This window comes from Phalaenopsis equestris, unplaced genomic scaffold, assembly GCF_001263595.1.
Source record: "Phalaenopsis equestris unplaced genomic scaffold, ASM126359v1 Scaffold000904, whole genome shotgun sequence".
Classification (NCBI taxonomy): domain Eukaryota; kingdom Viridiplantae; phylum Streptophyta; class Magnoliopsida; order Asparagales; family Orchidaceae; genus Phalaenopsis; species Phalaenopsis equestris.
The window spans coordinates 374,682-397,540 of NW_018165343.1; the positions used below are offsets into that span (position 1 = coordinate 374,682).

General features: G+C 31.4%; 1 protein-coding gene across 2 annotated transcripts; it reads left to right on the forward strand.

The window, feature by feature from the left end:
• Window positions 1-107: 107 nt before the first annotated feature.
• Window positions 108-16,623, forward strand: LOC110032276 (50S ribosomal protein L25). 2 transcript variants are annotated; one of them, XR_002294843.1, is made up of 4 exons: window positions 108-660; window positions 15,005-15,134; window positions 15,928-16,315; window positions 16,581-16,623. XR_002294843.1 is itself a non-coding variant. In XM_020735848.1 (3 exons), exons 1-3 carry the CDS (start codon window positions 214-216, stop codon window positions 16,146-16,148), a joined length of 798 nt encoding a protein of 265 aa, XP_020591507.1. In that variant the 5' UTR covers window positions 108-213; the 3' UTR covers window positions 16,149-16,440. The 2 variants fall into 2 exon arrangements, 1 of the variants encoding a protein (XP_020591507.1); XM_020735848.1 differs by lacking the exon at window positions 16,581-16,623 and having other exon boundaries at window positions 15,928-16,440.
• Window positions 16,624-22,859: the final 6,236 nt, after the last annotated feature.

Consider the following 22,859-nt stretch of genomic DNA (forward strand, 5'->3'; position numbering starts at 1 on the left):
ATATATAATTATTTTAAATTATTTTATATTTCGAACAATAATGGTCCAAACACACGAAAAAAAAAATGTTTGGGAAGGTTTGACGGCCCTAAGCATCAAACGGCAAAATATAAAAAAATTCCCCGCAATCAAAACGAAGTCATTTTCCCGGCTGATCTTCTGCTCTCTTCCGCCCAAACCCTCACACAATCACCCCACTTTTGCTGCCGCCAGATGTTGCTCCGCCGCTCGTCGCCGGCGATTGTCAGTTCTTTCTTACGCTACGCACGCCCCTGCTCCTCCGCGGTCGCTGCCGTTCACCCCTCGGAGGACTACTCCATCGGCGATCCATCGGGCCCACTAAAGTACCTGGAGGGGTTTCCTAGGCCTGATCCCAAGTACGCCGAGACAATCCTTGCGATCCCTCGACTAAAGTCGGGGAAGAACATATCTGCTAAGGAGAGGAAGGTGGGGAGAGTACCGAGCATTATTTTCGAGCAAGAGAACGGGCAAGAGGGTGGGAACAAGAGGCTCATCTCCGTCAAGACTAAGCAGATCCGGAAGCTCGTGGAACATCTTGGACAGTCCTTCTTTCTGTCAAGGCTATTTGAGCTTGAGGTCCGCCAGACATTCGAGGTCGAAAGTGAAATTATAGAGAAGGTCCGAGTCTTACCTCGCAAGGTATGTAGATTCGACGATCTCCAAGTTTGGTTTCTGTTTCAAACATCTTTGTTGTAAATGCTCTAGTTTGCAAGAAGCTACCCTGTAAAACTGATATTATTAGGGAAAAACTATGGAATGCTAAGTGCCAGTGTCGAACATGGAATATACTATGCTTGTTAGAAGAGAAGGTTGAGCTCAAGGATTTAGGATGCAACAAAAAAGTTTCATTTTGGACAAATGGTTTGTTAAAATCTATTGTGAACCCATAAAAACTTGGGAGATTGAGATGATGCAGTCCGACGAGATAAACTCATTGATATGAAGAATGCTCGAATTCAATCCCAAATGAGCTTAAATGAAGCACATAGAAGCATAATTATAAATAGATCTTTTAAGAGACCAAACTTCTCCACAATTTATGTAGTTATAATTAAAATGAACTTCTCATCAATAGAAATTTATAAAGCTGAGGATCATTCGTTTTTAAGAAAATTAAAGTACTAATATGTTTAAAAAAATATAAAATGATAAAGGGGATCTTATAAGTTCATAAACTTCATGAATTGTTTCTAGCATCATTTGATTTCTATTTAAACAATCTTCAAGCATTATTTCCAATACTATTTGTAATTCCATTTAATTAAATTTATAAGCAATTGAGGTATTGCAGTTTGATAAGATGAACCTAAAGATATTAAGAATAGCTGTATACAAAACCAAGTAGGAATTAATATGTTCTTCAAAAGCATACTGAAAAATTCTTATGATCATTTGAGATATCCAAACAAGTTTTTAAGCGAGAAAATTTTGACAAGCCCAAGGCTGCTCAATTTGAAGCTGAAAAAGATACATTGCCCAAAAAATCAGCAATTCTCATTTAATTCTCATTAAGTCTTGGAATTTTCTTATTGTTTGTCTAGTTTCCCATTTTATCAATATAATGAACTTGCTAACCATTAATCATCTCTAAACTCTAAAGTTCTCCATTGAATGATGCTCATCAATTACGGATCAATGCTTGATTCTGAGTGATCAACCCGACCATCAACCTTTGCCAAACATAACATTTATTGTTGCTCATTGTCCGACTTCCAACATTCCATGTCACCTGTTGCCTGAAACCCACTATCACATTCGATATAAATATGAAATCTTTAACATTTGTTGTCATTTTATTGTCTGCTCATTCTCCTCTGTTATCAAGAAAATAACCAAGCTAACCACTCATTGTTTCCTATGACAAATCAAACACCTCAACACTTCTTTTACTACAATTATAATATATCTTTTTAACAAATCATATCTACTATACTGTATTATGTCCTTTAGTCATGACGAATGGTGTCATTTATAAACATTGATTTATATTGGTGGAATTCTTTTCAGTAGATAATGTTTTATAATTTTTTACTTTTATGAGTATTCTTTGGAGATCTCATGTTACTTTTGTGTTGTTCTCAATTTATCTGTATATTTGTGCATAATTTTTGTATAAAGCTAATTTAGTAAACTCCGCTTCTACCGTCATGATAATTCTAACATATTATAGTTTTTTGTTATATATGAGAAACAATTTATGGCTAGGAAAAACATTCTAGGTTGCTTTAAAAGGACATGCTAATACCATGAATACATTTGAAGTTAGACAACACCTTCCCAATACTATCTACTGATGTATAAAGGCAAGCCCACTTCACCCAAATTGTCTTAAGAAAGATAAAGTGGTTTTTCTATTTGTTGCTTAAATTGCATTGAGATTTGATCTAAATTGTCCCTAGGGGATATTCACATTGAGATCTGGTGATTTATTGAAGTTAAAGTAGGTCTTAACCAAACTATATTTTTAAGGCTTCTTATATATATGTGAGGTATTTTATTAAACGTTCCAGAAGAATCTCATTGTCGCATTTTATCTCCAAGAGGGTTCCATAATCTAAACAATTTTGATGGCTTATCAGTTTAGAAGCCACAAATATTGTTCATTGTTTGACAAGATTCTCACTCAATAGTTTATGGATTTCAATAGAATAAGTGGTAGATAGGGCTCTTCTAAAAAAAAAAAATTCTTGGAATGCTTGACATCAAACGATATTCAATTTTGGATAAGGTGCTCACTAAATTCCTCATGTAAGCTTCATGATTCATGGATCCTAAGCGGGCAAGTGTTAGGTGGAGTCTTCACTTAAAAAATTCAAGGAAACATCTAGTGTTTTTTGCTATAGAGAATTTTTAAACATAAATAATTTTACAAACTTTTCTAATCACTGCCTGTCCATTCATACCTGTTATTGCAATCACAAGATTTTTTCTGTTGAAAAACGTCGCTACCTGCTTTCGCCATCGCTTGATGCCATTTATTGACAAATTTTGTTGTCCAACCTTTGACATTTTTTGTTGACCTGCACCCTACTCATATCAATGTCTAATGTTTTTGACTTATCAGCCACAATCATCTCATTCATATTTTACTGGTTTCTTAGTCTTCTCTTATTAAGAAAATTGTTGAGTTGACTATCAATCATCGCTAGACCTCTGACATTTTTGGCCAATTATTTTCTAATATCAATCAATGATCAATATTTGAAGCCTATATTTTTAGTCACTTAAACTCCCTACATATTAGGAGAGCAATCAACTTGAATACTAATGTTTGACATCTGCAACCCATCTACATCTGACACATGTCTTACCATTTGCTTTGTCTCCTCTACTATCACCCAAACGCCTCATGATAGTTAAGCATTTGAAGACTTCTACTACCAACATAGGAGGTATCTTCCATTATTCACTTATCATATGTAATATTAATGCTATCCCTAGTTATAGTTTAGGGCATCCTTTTTAATCACCGGCTTGTACTACTGTAGTTATTTCAATTTTGTTTGTTCTTCCAGTTTCTTACCGTCTCCTTTGAGATTAATAAAAAATTTTTGAGGTGGATTTTTCTTTCCATGAATTTGGCTCTTCCTAATGGCTCGAGTAAAAGTATGATTGATTCTCTTTGTTGATTATGTTCTTGATATTTGAAAAGTTTGCTAAATTCAAGCAAAGTGATTTGGACAAACTGTTCATTGGTTTTGGAACTATTAGAGGGTATGCTGTTGTTTGATTTCCTATTGCTCATAGTTTGCAGGGTTTAACATTTCTTAATATGAATTCAGTGACTGTTGGACTTTTAGATGATCTTCATCATCTATTATATAGTTTACAATCTATAACTTTACGACGAACATAGAACAACTCCTCTTCTTCATGTTTTGTGCATTATTATTCTAGTTAGATGCGTTTATTAGGAATATGACTGTCATTATTTCTTTTATAGCCGAGTTAGCATTTGCGCTTCATCAATTTATTTGGATTACTTTTCTTTATAGTATGCCAATTTTAGTTAACATTATCCTATGGTATAAAGTATTTGCTTGGTATGCCACTTTTGCTTAAACCTAAAAATGGAGAATTTTTTTTCTACTTTTTCTATGTTTTATTCAATCTAATTTTTTTTTGTTTTTTTTTTGTTTGAATGAAGTAGAATTAACTTATTTTGACAAATATAGCTAACTGCTGTTACATTTTATCCATTTTCTTCATATTGAGAAATGTTGATCGGGATTCGATTCACATTTTTTCATGCATATTAATTTGTTTTGTGTTTTTTTTGGGTGCCAAATATACGACTTTTATATGTTGATATAGAATTAGTAAATTTGAACAACCTCTCAACGTTTGACTAACATAATGTTGGTTCTCAATTGTTTTATTAGTACCTACAAATTGGGCAACCTTTTCAATTTTAATGATAGTATCCAAATTACTATTTTTTATTTGCCAAAAATCTGATTTCCGGTCTTAACCGTTAATATTAAGTATGGAAAGGGTGGAAATGAAATGATATCAATTCTAAATGCCGAGTTTATTATTAAATTGAAAGTTACTATAACTTGAAGAGCTGTGAAAATTGTTATTTTGCGTTGTGACCATTGAACTTCCTTAATTTATCTCCGTTAATCTATTTACATTTGGCTATGTATCGATGATCCCGAAAATTATAGTTGTGTAAAATTTATGAAGATGACTCCGCTTTACAGCGATGCCAAAAACTTGGTTCGTTATTTATTATATTTATTAATAAGAAATTGAAGATTGAAGTAATTTATGTTGTGATTCTACGCAAGTATACGTATCGTTATTAAGTAATACAAGACTTTCTGTTTAAGCCACAAATATCGATCCCACGGGGAAAGTTTAAATTCGAGATGATAATTTAGATTAGGAATTTCACAATAATAAAGAAAGTCTAGTATACTAATTTCAAATGTTTGAGGTGCTATCAAAACTAAATTATCAACTACTAGCAGGACTGTAAATTAAAGTTATAGCAAGACAAAACTATAACTACCAAACTATGTTTTCAAACTACTTTTTTGTGATAAAGTTATCTAATATGAGAAAGCTTCTTTTCCACACTACAATGAGTTTTTGGTTAAATGAGAGATAAATAGTTTGAATTTGTATTGTGCAAAATATGAACAATTTTAATTCTCTACCCTTAATCAAGTGTTTTAGAGAATCGTTACTAATCTTAGGTTTAATCTCTAAATTCGTGGTTAGGCTGGGAGAATATTGACTCTCATTCCAGAGCTTCCACTTCCCTTCCCTTGAAGGCTAACTCTGGCTTTAGTTCTTATACACTAAGACAAAATTGGAGATTTTAGTCAGTCACCCTAAAATCTTCAATTCTTCGCCCAATAATATATATTTCTCTATTTATTTGCAGCCAATTCCATGAAGGAAACACTTTTTCATAGAATTGAATGTGATTCTCACTTTATTGTAGAACTCATACTCAGAACTCATACTCCATTTTCTCCATTTTCCGGATCATATGTTTCGCAACAGATTTTAACATTTCAATTGACTATATCGAAATGTAAATTAAAAACTGAGTGAAAAAAACATCGCAATTTATTTTATATTTTAAAATTGGCACATCTAAATTATCTCTTCATTTCACCATATCTCAGAGTAGGTGAAAGACAAAGAAAACTACTTAGACCATATGAGAAAGATACAATAAAATATGATTTTCATAAATAAAAGAAAATTTACACGACAATAATAAACAAACACCACTTATCTGTAACTCTTTTTCAAAGCAAATCCCTTGTAATCTCTCTTGGACTCTTTCTCTCTTTACAAGACTCTTAATTTTCTCTATGGAAGAAGAAATCTCTCACTTATCTCCCTCTCTTAACAACTTTTAGGAGAAAATCACACTTAGACTCACCACACTAAACAATAGAATACTCAAGTAAACTCAATTACACTCTAGTCCCCTTTAACTACCACTTTTTCTGAGCGATTTTCGCTCTAAATAAATCATAATGTCGGTTCTCTAAGAGATGCCTCCAATAACTTTTCAAAAAGCGTCCAAATTCATCGAATCTTCTAGAATTTTGCCCAACAGCGGCCTTGGCGCAGTTAGCGCCCGTGGCCCGAATTTAATTATGTACTCTGTCAAATGGCGCCGTCGACGCCCGCACTGTTCTGGACTCCTGTTTCATGCTGGCGCCGTTGGCGTCACCGACGCTAAGTTTTTTTCCAAAACGCCATTTTGACTCCAAATTCCATCATTTTTGCTTCCTCTTTGTTTCAAGTCCTAAAAATCATCAATCTGCAACAAAACATAAATAATACTTTCCTTTAAAGCGTAATATCACAAAAAATGAGTATAAAATATAGGTCTAAAAATACATATATTTTTGGTGCATCAAAATCTTTCAAACTTAAATGTTACTTGTGCTCAAGTAACTCCTTTACTACATAAAAATGTCTTATGACAAAGAATTTTAATTTCTAGATCTTCATATTTCAGCATACTAAATATAATAGCATAACTTAATAAAAATTTAAAATAACTCAGTTAATACTAAAGATATAAGAATATCTAGCAGTTAAGTCTAAGATTTCTGATTCTCTATTCTCTTAAAGGAAAATTACAAATTGTCATATTAAAATCACTTAGAATATCCATATGAAAAAGAACTTCATTAAAACTTATTAGTAAATATGCTAATACCTAAATACAAGTTTAGAGAATGTAGCCAAACCTTCTTTCTTAAGTTGATTTAAGTGAAACCAATTTTTGATTAGGCATCTCCTCAAACTTCTCCTCATATCTTTTTTCTTTTCTTTCAAGATCATTTTCAATCATTTTTTTTTCTTTTTTTTAAATTTTTTTATATATGTGAGAATTACTATATCTGGATAACTTTTAATGGTTTTGAACTTCAATATCCTCTTCTTAAAGTTAAAAACTTTTCACATTCCTTCACTTTATAAATTGATATTAGCTTTGAAAATTTATCATAAAGTTTTATTCTTTTCTTCTTACTTGAAATTCTAAGATTCTTAATACTTCAAAAATACAAATTCCTCAAATTACAATGGAAAAACATGGTCTTATTCCTTATACCAAATGTCTTAATCTCTAAAATTAATCTTTATCATTAAAAATTTTTACTTAAGTTTATTTTACTTAAGTTTACTATATATTTAGAAACATAAATATAGTTATCCAAAGTTAGACTCTACCACCATAGGTCATGTTAAATTAAAGATTTTAAAATATAGTTCATTGAGGACAAATAAAATTAAGTTTCTTTTCTTAAAAATGAATTTTTCTTCCCCCAAACTTAGATTTTTAAAAGATTAAACATGAAAAACTAAAATTTCAGGGTGAAAGAAAACAGTTAATAAATAAAGAAAATACTTACATGGTGAAGATTTTGATTTTGAAACTTAACTCTGAAATATTACAGGTGCTAATATGAATAATACAAAACTTGAAACATTAAATAGCATATAATATATAAAATTGTTTGCTGAGAACCTGAGAACTTTGCTGAGAACTAGTTAACTACAAATTAAAATACAACAAAGTACTAAAAACAAATAACAGTATTAAAATCATTTTCAACTTTACAACATTTCTATAGTTTATAGTTCACAACACCTCATTTAAATACACATCAAAGTTTCACACTTAACAATTAAACAATAACAAAACAATAACAATAACTAACAATAACTAAATGCAACAAACAATAAACTAAATAAAAGAGTATGACTAAAAAGACATCACACTCATCATCATCATCTTCTTCTTCTACATCAAAGCTAGAAAACTGTACTGAGTGGTCACCTCTCATGTATCTAACCATAACATCATTATATGCAGCATCATACTTAAACTTTTATCTTGTTAAATCATCATTATGTGCATTTCTGGCCTCCAAATTTTCAATCTTGCTCTCCATTCTTAAAATATCTTCTTGCTGGATCATCATTTGTTCCATAAGTTCTTGGAGAGTATTAGTGCTAGAAGTAGAAGAAATATCCCTACTCCTATTTCCCGATCTCCATCCAACATGAGATTCATAAGTTTTAATATTTGCAGGTCCAATCGGTTTAAGAGACTCAATTCTTTCCTCATCACTTCTAAAATCAACTCTTGCCTGCTCACATAATGTGAAGATCAGGACAGGGTGTGTTAATCCACCAGTCGTCTCACCCAAAGCAATAGAACGAGTGTTTCTATAAATAATGGAGCCTACATCTATCCTGCTTATCTGTTGAATACAGAAGTTCAGGATGGTTCTATCCCTAGTAACTTCGCTATGGGGGTACGTAGGTATCATTCTTGCCGATATAAAGTATCGCTATGGGGGTACATAGGTATCATTCTTGCAGATATAAAGTAATGCCAGACCTTGGAGACTACATTTAACATAGAAGCAAAGAATTTAACCTTAACATTATTCTTCACCTTCCAAGCTCCTTTCCCATCAGTAAGAAATGACATAACTTCCTACAGGGCCTCATTTGTAGTAAAGAATGCTTTTTACTCACATCTATATACATCCTACAACTGATAAAATTCATTAATTATCCTAGGGGTGAATTCAACCATTTTACCACGAATATAGACGTGGTCATCAGAACTCTCTCTAAAGTTGTCATAGAACCCCATGACTACACCAATAATAGCCTCGGCAGTAAAGTAACAGAAATTCTCCCACTGTCCAGCAACAATCAATCTCTCGACTTTACCACCCGGATTTTTGAACGCTCGATCCTGAATTACTTTCTTTGTTGTAAGCAGACTATTGAAATAAATGTTAGCTTTGTAATTGACAAATTTTTGATCAGTTTCCTCTTTCCTTTACTCATCCTTGGGGCCATAGCAATTTTCTAGAAAAATGATAAAATCCACATAAATTCCAGAAATTCTGGACATCACAAAGAGGAATGTTCTAAACTTAAATTCACTAAGAGTTCTTCACCAAAGGATTTTCTCAAAATCTTCCAAAAAATTTTAAAATTTCGGAAAATTTTAAAATTTCTCTTCCAAAAAATTTTAAAATTTCGGATCTAGGCAATGTAGAAGAAATCCTTGGTGAAAATTAAAAATTTTGAGTTCAAAGTGTAGTTCTTACCCAAAGAAGATGAAATCCAAACTTCTTTTGTGTTCTAATCGCCTCAAATCCAAACACTAGCAAGCCCTAAGGGTGTAAATCGAAGGTTGAAGGTGACCAAAGGGGTAAAAATGACGTTTTTACTGTGTAAATCGTGGAATTTTAAGGGATTAGGGAACTTTCGGGTCTCGGGCACCGTCGACGCCAGAGCAAAAAATTTCAAATTTTTTGCCTTTTTGCAATTTCAGTTGTATCCAATTCACTCCAACGTCAATTTAGTTTTTTTAAACAATAATATTCATCTTTAAATAGTCCACACACAAATCTTTAACAAACAATACAAAAACTAACTTTTATATATGAAATTCCAAACTTTTACAAACATAGATTTTCGATCACACTCACACATACACAAAACAAATCACACTCTAATTCAGCGTCAAAATCAAACCACAACACTATAACACTGAAAACTAAACTAAACATACAATTAAAGTTTTATGAGTTTAAAGCAAAACAAATTCAACACAATCACACAAAATTTTATCAAAACAAATTCAACACAATCACACAAAATTTTAAAGCAAATCCAACACAATTACATTAAAAACATAATTAATTTTTAACAGTAGAGTGTCCAACTTTTTTATTTACTCTTCTTCATCTTCAGTACTTTCTCCTCCCCTGGTATCTCCAATAGACTGATAATAGACGTACAAATTGTAGAAAAGTCGGTACGGAAATTGATCAGTCGAATTTTCATCAATCCATTCATTCTTCTTGAACATCTGCACCAAACCTGTTTCATATATTCCCGTATGATCAAAGTTTTCCTTCATCCTCCAATTTAAGTGATAAAAAAGGTAATTAAGATTTTCTATTGCATTCATGATACTCTAAAGTTCTCTTTTTATTTTCTTCATTTTCTTCTCCAAAACTATTGAACTTCTAACTGTTTAGGGCATTAAGGGTGTCGAAGCATGTGATGAATGATCCAAGATAATATCCAACACTTCATTTCCATTCCGAATATAATTTTCATCAATAGGATCTATGGGCTCCCAGGGTAATAATACTTTCTCCCAAATTTCATATAGCACTTGAGCTTGACTGCAAAGTAAGAAGATTGTAGAAGGATGTCCCAGTCCATATATAGATCCATTTATAATAATACCTATAATAGATTTGATAATAATTGATCCCACATTAATGGGCTTTCCCATTTGAATGCAATAGTATAAAATTGCACTTTCATTTGTAACTCTACTAATTTTCATTGTGGGAGTAGTTTTGCAGAGATGAAGAAATGCCATTGTTTAAATATCAGATTAAACATTAAAGCAGAGAAACTAATGTACCCATCTTCTCTAATTTCTCAATTATCATTTTCATCATTCAAAAATTGGTATAAATCATGCATCATATCCTTCATTGGTATAAAGTTCGTATAATGACAGATCGACATGCTTTCTATCATAAACATATCGTTAATTCGAGACGGAGTAAATAGTACACCCTTACCTCGAACGAAGACAACTCCTTGGTTAATTCCATGTAGGTTAGCGTAAAATTCATTTACCATTGGAACAACTACTGCTATGGTAGTGTAGCATAAAACTTCTCAACGTCTCTGTGCTATGATTTTCTCAATCTGAGAACTTGGATTACTCAATCCATGATTGACAAAGCCTCTCTCCTTGATAAGTCTCTTCTTCATGATGACTTTGTCGTATAATCTCTGCGCGTAAAAACTGATGAACTTTATTCTATTGAAAACTCCATACCTTGAAGTATTTCTGGAATTGGAAGCCATGAATTTCGAAATCTGGAAGTTTCTTTTCATGCCTTTAAAAAGACTTCTAGATAGTTATTTTGAAGTGAAATCCCGTAAAAGTCCGCCAAATTTGTCGTGAACTGCCGAAATTGCACTGGGCGATGTCGGCATCCTTGATGGCGCCGTCGGCGCCATGACTTCTGTAAAAGGGTGCCGTCGGTGCCAAAACCAAAGTTGCGTCTGTTTCGTTTTTTGGTTCAATTCATTTCCATATTTTCATCAAATACCAAAATTTATCTTGATTTATGATATACTGTGTAGGATTCTAAAGTTTTATTATTTTCTAATACAAAGAACAATTATTAAACAAAATACTAAAATATATATATATATATAGATATATATGGGTTGCCTCCCAAAAAGTGTTTGGTTTAATGTCGTCAGCCCGACGAATCAATGTTTAATCTGTATGACTCAACATTAAAATTTCTTTAAATTGTGACATGTGCCCCTCATAATAATGTTTCAATCGATGCCCTTTAACTTTAAATATCTTTTTAATTTTAAGATCTTTAATAAGTACAGTTTCATAATGATAAGCTTTAATTACATTGAATGATCATAACCATCTAGATTTCAGTTTTCCTAAAAATATTCTCAATTTAATATTATATAATAGAAACTCCTACACGGAGAAGATGTATTATATAATATTATACATTGAATGGTCATAACCATCTAGATTTATATATGTACTTGTTATCTTTATATATTACTAATTTCATTTATCTTATGCTAGAACTTTGGTAGGCATAAATCGGAGATGATGTGCTCAGCTGAACTCAAAGCATTTACTATGAAAGTTTATAGTATTAACTGTATAGCTTTCACATGTGAGTATAATTGGAACATATTCAACCAATAACCTACACGGAGAAGAAATCGATTGGTTGCAAGTTGAATGAACAAGTTAATTTATATTATGTTCGATAAAAAATTGAAAGATCGAGACTTGAAGTTACAAAAATAAAAAAATGATAGTAATAGAATAGATCCTTTGACTAATGATAAATGGATAATGTCTAAGAGTAATTAAGTATTTGAGTATGAGGATGAATTAATAACCTTTATTGATAATGATAATGAAGATAACAATGTTAACATGGAAAGGAGCCAAAGGAATATTGAATTTGGAGTACCTTCGACTTCACAACTAGTTAAAAGAAAGATGCAAAGTGGGTTTGGACGACAACAACAACAACAACAACAAAACCTTTATTCCACTAAGTGGGGTCGGCTACGTGAATCCTTTTTCTCCATTGCATTCTCTTTAGCATCATATTTTCATTTAATTCTAATAAATTAAGATCATTTTTTTATACAATATGCCCAAGTTTTCCTTGGTCTACCCCTACCTTTCTTAACATAAGTCGAATCTAAAACATCTACTCTTCTAATCGGATCATCAGATGGTCAACGTTTAATGGGACCAAACCATATAAAACGATTCTCTCTAATTTTGTCCGTCACTTGAGCTACACCAACCCTACCTCGAATAAATTCATTCTGCATTTTGTCTCTAAGTGTAAATCCACTCATCCACCTAATCATTCTCATCTCGGCAACACTTAACTTGGTTTTATGCTTCTCTTTTAAAGGCCAACATTCAGCGCAACAGTGCATTACAAGTTTCACCAACATCTTATAAAATTTTCCTTTCAGTTTAAGCAGTACTTTTCTATCACACAATAGGCCCGAAGCATTCCTCCACTTCAACCAACCAACTTGAATTCTACTAATAATATCCCCATCAATATCACCATCACTTTGAACAATAAACCCGAGATATCTAAAGCGTTCACACTTTTTAATAATTTGATCACCCATAGTTATATCTCTGTCACTAGAGCTACTACTACTAAAATTATATTCCCTGTATTTAGTTTTAGTTCAACTCAAAAGAAAGCCTTTAGACTCCAAGGTAGATCTCCATAATGCAAGTTTTTCCATCAAGTTTTTTCTGGGCTTTTTCTCTCGTCTTATCCACGAGAAAGATATCATCAACAGAAAACATACACCACGGTACATCCTCCTGTAAGTGTTCGGTAAGACCATCCATAACTAAAGCAAAAAGATGGGCTTAAAACCGATCCCTGATTTAAACTAACAGTAAAAGGAAAATATTTGGTCATTCCTCATTTTGTTCGAACACAAGTAACAACTCTTGTATATATATCTTTAATGGCTTGAATATAAGTCATATCAACATCTTTCTTCTCAAGAACTCTTTAAAGAACATCTATTGGAACTTTATGGAAAGCTTTTTCTAAATCAAAGGTGGGTTTGGAGCTTTAAAAAAATTAAAAGATAATTTAAGTATAGCAGATTACTTAGTTGTGTTACTAATTTATTATTTTATTTAAAATTATATTTAATAAATATTAATTGATGTAGGGAGTACAATAAAAGATGTGAAAATTGAAAAAGATTTTTGTAGATGATAACAAAGTATTTAATTATAATAGAGCTGTTAAATACGATGATTATTATGAAGATGAAAATGACGATGATGCTATTATAGATCCCGGTCCTTGTGAGACTTTAAAGTTTAACGGTTAAATTTTATTTCAAACCTTTGTTTTATATTATTAATATTTAAGATTAAGATTTATGATTTGTAATATTTATGAATGATGTTTAATTTTATGAGTTTTTTATTTTTTTGTTTTATGCCTTGCACCTCACTTCGTTAAGGAAAAGACCTCAATTCCCAAGTTTGAATTTTTAATCATTGCTGGTTTCTTGATTTTGCCATTTTAAACATTGTTGGTTTCTTGATTTTACCTCTTTAAACATTGCTGGTAGCTGCACCCAAGAATTTTTTCTTAGTATCTACTCTAAAATTCTTTGGACCATCTTCTTGATTCTATCTGTCATCTCAACTAATTACCTAGTTCCAACTAACTCTTAATTCTCCAAGTTGTCAAAGATCTCTTTTGCTGCTTTTCTGACTATTTTCTCATGATTCTCTGCATGTCTTTACTGATTTGAAAATTTCACTATAGATTAACGTGCACTACACTTATGCGTATGTTGAACCTAAATTGTATATTCATGAATTATACCAGAATTTTACTTAGCACAGGGAAAAAGTGATAAAAGAGAATAGTAGGGTGACCTCAAATATTGCACAATAGAAAGCTCGAGTACAATAATCTTGGGCTAGATTACATAAGATAACATTATTAGGGGCTTTTCGTTCCACTTTATTTATAGTTTTGATTCAAGATTTGAGTACAATAAAAAAGCTATATAATGAGGTAAATGAGCATGAAATACACTATAAAAAAGCAAGCTAATGAGGTACATGAGTATGAAAAGTACAACGGAAGATCCATTGATTAGTCATTCTAAAATACAAGACGCGTGTAGCTTAAGTAGGAGCTTGGATCTCTAGTTGATTGGCTAGGAGGAAGTCACCGATCCCCTTTAAGAAGTCAACAGATGGCATTTGGGCTTGAGAACCAATGCCTAAGCTTGGTCAGTCAGTGCGATCGTCATGAGTCTGGCATGATCTTCACGAGTCATCTTGAGTCCAGCTGGTGAGTTCACTTTGAACTCTATTGGCATGTCCTCCCAGAGCTTAGCTGTCTAGTTCACTTTTGAATTCGGCTGGCGAGCCTACCTTGAGCTCAGCGGAGAGTCTGCCTTGATGCAATCTGGTGAGTTCATGTTTGTGTATGACTGGGCGAGTTTACCTGGGGCTTATTTGCCTGTCTAATTTCTATTTACTGTTTTATCTCTGATGTTTATGAGAACTAAAAGTTCATCTATGGAGCCTGTTTTCCAAATTTTTATACAATTACAGGTAAAGAACTTTGTGTAGATAGGAGGTTCAAGGATCAAACATCTTTTTTTATAGTGGTGCAGCATATTTAGAATGGAAATGGTATACTGTTCTACATTTTAAATTAAATATTGGAACTGAGTTGGATTCATATTTTCTTTTTTCTGAAATTATTTTTGTATATATTTTATGGTGGCCATAGGGATTTGAGCTTGTGTTCTCATAATAATTCATTTGTCCTGATGAATGCTTGCTTTACTTTGTTAGCTTCATCTACATTCGGGCACTGATGCTGTTCTTAATGTCACGTTTATGAGGGCTCCTTCTAACGCATTATTGAAAGTTGATGTTCCTCTACTCTTCAGAGGAGAAGATTCGTGCCCAGGATTGAGGAAAGGTATATCATTTTTAATAGTGTTTGCTGATTAATTGAAAACTAATATATTCTAATGTATAGAAGTAATATATTGTCAGTTAACTATGACAAATCTTTTTACATGGAATTATCTTTTTTTAACCGTTTACGTTCCAGTATTTTTGGCCTAATTCCTTTCTATTTTCATGTTTTATTGAATAATTTGAGAAACTACTTGCATGCCTGCCATATGCGTTTTTTTTAGCTTTTGCTTTCTTGAATTTGATAGAAACCTTTTGTCCTCCATTGTCTAAACTAAATTGTAGTCTCTGATTATTCTGTGGTTGTATGAGTTCATCTTATTCATGCATGTAACAGCAACAATCTCGTCCAAAAAATGTTGGGTGCCATTGTAGGAGCAAGTCACGCATCCTCTTTTCCAGGACAAGAAAATTGAAATTTTTTGCATTAAAATTTTTTCCTTATTTTCTTAGAGATGGTTTTCATTTGATAAAGCTTGAATGACAGAATCTGAATCCCCATAGTTTTCTAACGAAATTCACCTGTGCTGTTATTATTTTTCATTCTCAATGTTGTTCCAACTGTCAATGGCGAGATATTCTGAACTCTTTAGTATCAATTGTTTCTTTTTAGTGCTTCAATTATATCAACACCTGCGATGAATCCACTACACAACCTTTGATCTCGTTGACCATGGGCTTCATCATCTTCTATTCACCAATCTCCATTGTTCTGTTACTTCTACATTTATTTTTGATGGTTCATAACTTCCGTTCTTGAATATAGCTTCTTTTAACTTGTGCTTACATTGCAGGGGCTTATTTAAATACCATTAAGAGGACTGTCAACTACCTTTGCCCTGCTGACATAGTTCCACCTTATATTGATGTTGATTTGAGCGAACTTGATGTTGGTCAGAAGATTGTTGTGAAAGATCTCAAAGTTCATCCCGCACTTAAACTTCTTCACCCACCTGATCAACCAGTTTGCAATCTTATAGGAGCAAGAGCCTCAGAGCAGAAAAAATCAAAATAAAATTTGAACTGTGTTGCCATAGATGCCATTCTAATGTTGCAGGCCCTTGCCTTGCTGAGAGAAGCCATAATCAGCCCCGGGCATTGCAGCTGGTACTGATTTTTCTAGCTCAGTCGGTTCCTGCAATTGAAAGCATGGATGGTTGCTTATACTTCTGCTGATGGGAGGTGCGTACGCAGTTTGTGAGTAAGCTATATTTCCTCTTATTTTTTGGGGATTCGTTCAGTTGAGAGATTGGACAATTTTGTAGAAAACTTGGTCAGTTTGTTCAAAATAAGGAATTTATTCTCAATCTCAAACCACTTTGAGGCATTTTTCACTTAATTCTTTTTTTATGCAGCTCGTTTAATTGTTGATTGTTTGGATAACGTTAATGATGTGATGATGACTTGCTGTCCTAAATTGTGTTTGAATCCATTATCATGATTGCAGGTGAATTCTGGCTGGCACATTGCAATTGAAAACACCGCGTTAGTGATTGTAGAATTATTTAAAATGTAATTGCAATCTACTGTTTGTTTGAATTTTTGCTTTTACGTGTAGGGGCTGTTACATTTAATGTTTTTAAATTAGATGTATTTTAAAAATGCGTAATAATTAAAATGCCTGTATTTTAGAAATGTAATTATTTGATTTGATGCAAATTAAACACATTGAAATATTTTTTATTTGCTAGAATATAATTTAAATATTCTTTCATTCTATTTTCTTATATTTGTAAACTCTTGAGTTTGAAAATGGGGGTGGTGGCATTGGTAAGGGAGAGGGTGAAGTGGCATAGGTGAGGGGGAAAGATGACGTGCGTGAGGGACTGAGATGAGTAGGTGAAATTGACTTGCATGACAAAAGCGAAGAAATTGTCATTGGTGTGAAATTGGGCTCTTTACTAAATTATTTGGGTGTTTTTAAATTTTTATTTTATTTTCATTTAAAATTAAACAAAAAAAAATTAAATTCAATAATATTAAATGAAAAACACTCTTTGCAAAATAATCCAATATAAAATTCTAGCATACTTGGATGAGACTATTGGAATTGGAAGAAGAATTGTTGACTGAGGGGCAAGTGGATAAGGGAGAGTATGACTAACAAATGTTCTTTATACAGACATTGCCATAGCATGTTCATCTATAATATTCAAAAACCCATATAAAGATGTACCAAGGATGATGAATTGGCCCTGTTAACAAGCTTACTTTGAGTTTCTATCTTCTTCCTCAATATAAATGATGCATAAAAATACTACTTGTTCTTCAAAATCTTCAAGGATTTGGCTTGGGTGATTTTCTAGGTTACCCTTGGGGACAACAATATCATTTACATAGTTTAAGTGAATACTTATAACTCAGTTTTCAAGCACTTACTGCCCTAAATATCCAGAAGCTTTTGAACTGGACTAAAAGCCGACGGGTCACTTAGAAATTTAGTTTGAAAGAGAAATGTTTGAGGTATAGTCGATTGGGACTTAAGCTAGGCTGACCCAAAGTCTTTATGAATTACCATTCAATTATGCACTTGGTTAATAGTAACCAAGAATTCTGGCCATGATGTTGGAACTTACCAATTCCTACGTAAATGTATATGAATACATTAATGAATTAAAAGATTGTCCATTAGCCAAGCTCTTAAACAAGATAGAGTAAGGAAGACGTAGCCACTTATTTGAGAAAAACCTCCCTAAAATCTCATGAGGAAGCTTATCCTCGACTCCTGCAAAGACCTCACTTGCCTTTGCAGACACACCATTAGTTAAAGTGCTTTCCATTGGAGAGGTGCGATTAGGGTTGAAAATAAAACAACTATTTGATAAGTTACATGTAGCTTTGCTTGATTAGAACTTTTTCAGGGTCATTTGCTTAGTTAATCAAATGAGCTTAAATACTTTGTTAAATACTTGGCTGATAAATGAATACTCCAAAATCGAGAACTTCTCCCTCATTCCTCATCAAATCGGGAGCCTCTCCCATCTTTTCTCCTTCAAACCATGGGCATCCAAACAAAGAGTAGGCAGGGAACACAAGGAGTAAGGAAAATCCCCAAGCAAAGCACATCAAGCAAAGGAATTATAACAAGGAAGGTATAAATCTTCTATTTAAACTTGCAGTTTTAATTTCTTCTTCACCATCAAACATTCAATCTCATGTTCTTCTTAATGATTGCTTGTTCTTCTTGATGTTGTTTGTTAATTTCATCATCAAATGTTTAAATTCTCCTTGAATTTCTTCTTATTACCTATTAATTCATGTTTTTATGCTAATTTTTGAAAGTTTCTTATAATGTGTTATGATTAGTGTAAGAATCCACGATGCATTTATTTTAATCTTATTATAATGTATTGACATGATGTTAATTCACATAATTGAGCATGTTTTCTTGTCTATTTAGCAAAAATTGAAAATTCCATCCATGTTTTGTAAGGCTTTTGGTTTAATTGAATTGTAAGATGTTAATTTGATGATAATTCACATAATTAAGCATGTTTCCTTGCTTTCTTAGCCAAAAAAAAAAAAATGTAATGTATGTTTCATGTGTAAAAGTTGGGGATTTTGACATTCCTTATGTCATAGGTTATGAATTTTGAGCTTTCATAAAAATTCATATGGCGTTCTTATGTATTGTGTTCAATTGTGTTAATAGCTTGCTTACTCTCCCAAATTCACTAAAATTGAATGTCTAGTTCCATTTATTCAGCAAAACCGAGCACCAGTCATTGTTCCCTTTACAAATTCACTTCCTAATATCTTAATGACACCCTAACCAAACTCTAACTCCACTAAACACTCACAATTTCACTTTCAAATCCACTAATCTCACACTAACATAGCCTTAATCCCTCTAAATCTTTACTAATCACAAGCCTAACCCTTAAACATCACTCTAACGAAGCCTAATTACCATAAAACCTCATTAATCTTCTTTCTAACCATTTAAATGAGCCCCTTAACCGATTTAAATTGGCTTAACCTTGATTTAAAAATTAAATTCATACATTACTTATCCAAATAATCGATAACTTGCTAAATTAACCCATTACCTACCTAATTAACCCCTTTGACACCTACCTAACCCATTAATCTTTCACTCAATCTAGTTTACGCAGACACCATCTAGTTGACAACCAATCACTCAAACAACCATTAACCACTTAAACCAAGTCAAGATCCACTCGAATATACCCCTACCCGAAACCCAAACTTGGTTAAACATCACCCAAACTAGCTCAAAACCATTGAAACTAGCCTACTTGAAATTTTAATAATAAAGGAAATAAAAAAAAAATTAAAGGGTGAGGAAATATGTATACTAATGTGATTAATCATTTGTGCATGTATGTAAGTAAATGTATGCTTATGTGTAAATGAGTGAATGTGTGTTCAAGTGTGTATGCAAATTAGTTTAAATGTAAGAATGTGTAAGTTAATATATGAAAGCTCTATGTTTGCTTCATGCAAATGCACATATGTTTTACATATACAAAAGAAAAAAATAATAAGAAAAGCGTATCATTATGTTCATCTATGTTAATTCAACTTAGGATTCATGTTTACCTATGCTTAATTTAATGTGATGTTTTCCATGTTTTATGTAAGTTAACTTGTGTTTATTATTTTTATGCAATATGGTGTCCATGTGTAATGCAATGTGTATTTGCAAATACAAGAAGAAGAGAAATGAGAATATGTGAAAATGTGATGAGTGTGATTGCATGGATGTATGCCTTTGCATGTTGACCAATTGGTGTATGTTGCATGATTTGGATGAGTTTACTTTTTTATGCAAATTAACATGCTAAAAAAATCAATTTAATGACTATAAATACATAATAAGATTGAATGAGTTTAATTAAAAATAACTTATTAAGCCTTAAATCATGTGGTTGAGATGATTATAAGAGGAATGATTGAACTTCCCAAGGGAAAATATGTTTCTAAGCAAAAGAGAGTTTGGTAATTTTAAAAAAAATAAATAAAAAAATATTTTTATGTTTAAAAATTGAAATGTGCTCTGACGATACATATTTTTAAAAGTATATTAACAATTTAATTTAAAGTATTTTTACAATAATTAGTTGTGTACTAACTTTAAAAATTTTTATAATATAATAAAATCCAAATTAAAGTTTTCTTTACTTTAACTAGAAGAGCTCAAAATTTCTTAATTTTAAAATTTATAAAAACCTCAAGCTCCTCAAAATTCAAAAGATAAAGATCTATTCAAGATAGAGAGAACAATTTCAAAATTTAAACTTTTTAAATTTAAACAATTTTTCAAAATACCTTTTAAAAAAAAACAATTTTAAATAGTTATTTACATTCAAAGTTCATTTCAAAACACAAAACAAAATTTAAGAGACTTTTTAAAAGTTAAAATCTTAACCTGCTCAAAGTTTAAAGTTTTTCTTTATTAAAAAGGCAATTTTAAAAATTCTTATTATTAAGCTAGAACCTTGTAAACTTATAAAGAATCTATTCAAAGTCGAAAGTTCATTTCAAAAAAGTTAAAAGATTAACTTAATTTAATCCAAACTCTATTTTTAAAACTTTAATTAAAACCATATTAAAACTTTAACTAAAAACAACTAAAAAAGAATTCATTTTCAAAGAATATTTTTTTAAAACCCCCATTTGAGCTTAGGAAATAAAGTGATTTATAATCTCTCAACTACTTAGCCCAGACAAGTCTTATCCACTCCCTAGCATAAATATTTATCGAATAAATATTGTTTGTCCCAAAAAAATATATGATTTTGTAACCTTGGCTTATGAGTGTATGAGTTTCATGTAAGAGAAAATTCATATCGCTCATAGTTGCATTACAAGTTAATTTTTTAAAAAATCTTTTTTGTATGAAAAAAATTATTTTCAATGAGAATATGACTGATCTGTGAATATTAAAAATATGGAATTAAGGTTTAGGTTTAATCCTTCAGAATATGAAGTCTTATACTACACATACTAAAAACCTTAGAATGAAGAACAAGAACACTTATGTGAGAAAACTGGACACCAAACTTTAGAAGAACAATGATTTTCTTACATCAACCGACACCCTAGAAAAAAAAATGAAACTGACAAACTTTAAAAGAACTTTGATTTGTCACCATAAGTGATAAAATTTATAATCAAATAAATCACTTTTTAAATAACCCTAAAATATTTAAAATAGGCCAACTCTATATAACCATGTTCTAGGATAGCTCCAAGCTATGAACCTTATGTTAGCTAACATAAATGAAAACCTAGGTCCACACACAACCTAGAACAATCCACTCTAGAAGCCAAGGTTATTTTACTAGGTACCAAATATATAAAATTAAGGACTAGCATATGTAAAACAAATGAGCTACCCCCTTGTACTATAGAAGTAACCTAGAATGAAGTAACCCATGGATACTTATGAAGATATCCCAAAACCATCTAATAATATGACAACATGCCTTAAGTCCTTTCTATTGAAGATATCCCAAAACCATCTTGTTATTTTACTAGATAATAGTCTAAGGATGTTAATCTACTCAGGATGATGGAAAGTGATGAACAACTTGACTGGGTGTGCTATTCTCTAGGTTAGTTTACATATAGCCTTTTGTTTAGGGTCATTTAGGTTAAGGCTTCACTTTCATCTAAAAATTATGTAACCTTTTCAACCATTTAGTATTGGATATATCCTAACTCAGTTTTTATCTGAATTAGAATTAAATCAAAAACAAATTGAAATCAAACTCCATCCAATCTGAATCAAAATTAAAATGAATTCCAATCAGATTAAAATAATACTGAACTCTACCCCAATCTTTTTCAAATCACATAAAAATCATCTCAAATTTGTAACCTCAAGCTTAAATTTCAAATTCAAGCTCTACACTATCACTCTGTCTTTCAATTGTTGAGCTCAAACCGTAAGGATAAACTAACTTTACACTTAGCCAAAAGTTTAATTTACTCAAATTTAGTTAACTTGAACATTAAAAATAATAGTATTAACCATGTTTAAATATAAGAATAATAATAATAAATTATAATAAAACTTAATGAATTTAAATAAAATTTAATAAATAAAATTTAGTTAAGATCTTAATAAACTTTAACAAGTCTTTATTAATTTTAACAAACTTAATGAGTTTGCAATGAACTTTAATAAATCTTAATGAACATGTATAAATTTTAGCAAATAATAATAAACATTAAAAGTTTTAACCCAATCTTAAATTCAATAAATTAAAACTAGCCTCGAAATTAAACTAAAATTGAATTCTACCATCTTTAATAAATCTTAATAAATTTCAACTTGTAATAAGAAAATCTTTAAAATTTAAAATGAATTTTAACATTTTGCAATCTATTTTAAAAGCTAAATTAAAAAAATCTAATAACTTTAACAAATTAATTTCCTAGAACACAATGTTTAATCAAATTAAATTATAATATTTTTATTACCCTTTTAAAAATTTAACAACCAACTTAAATTTAACTTTAACTTAAAATAAGTTATTTAATATTGAAATTAACTCAACAAACTCAACTTGCTCACCTTAAGTGAAGTCAACTTTTGTCCAAACCCATCTTTCTATCTAAGTCTTCAAATAAGTAACATCTCACAGACATTTATTGATGATCAAGAAAGATGTAAGGCATTGCTTTAATTAAGAGTATTCTCAGGAGTAATTTGTGAGAAGTAATTATCTATGAGAAAGTCCTCTCATAAGGATAC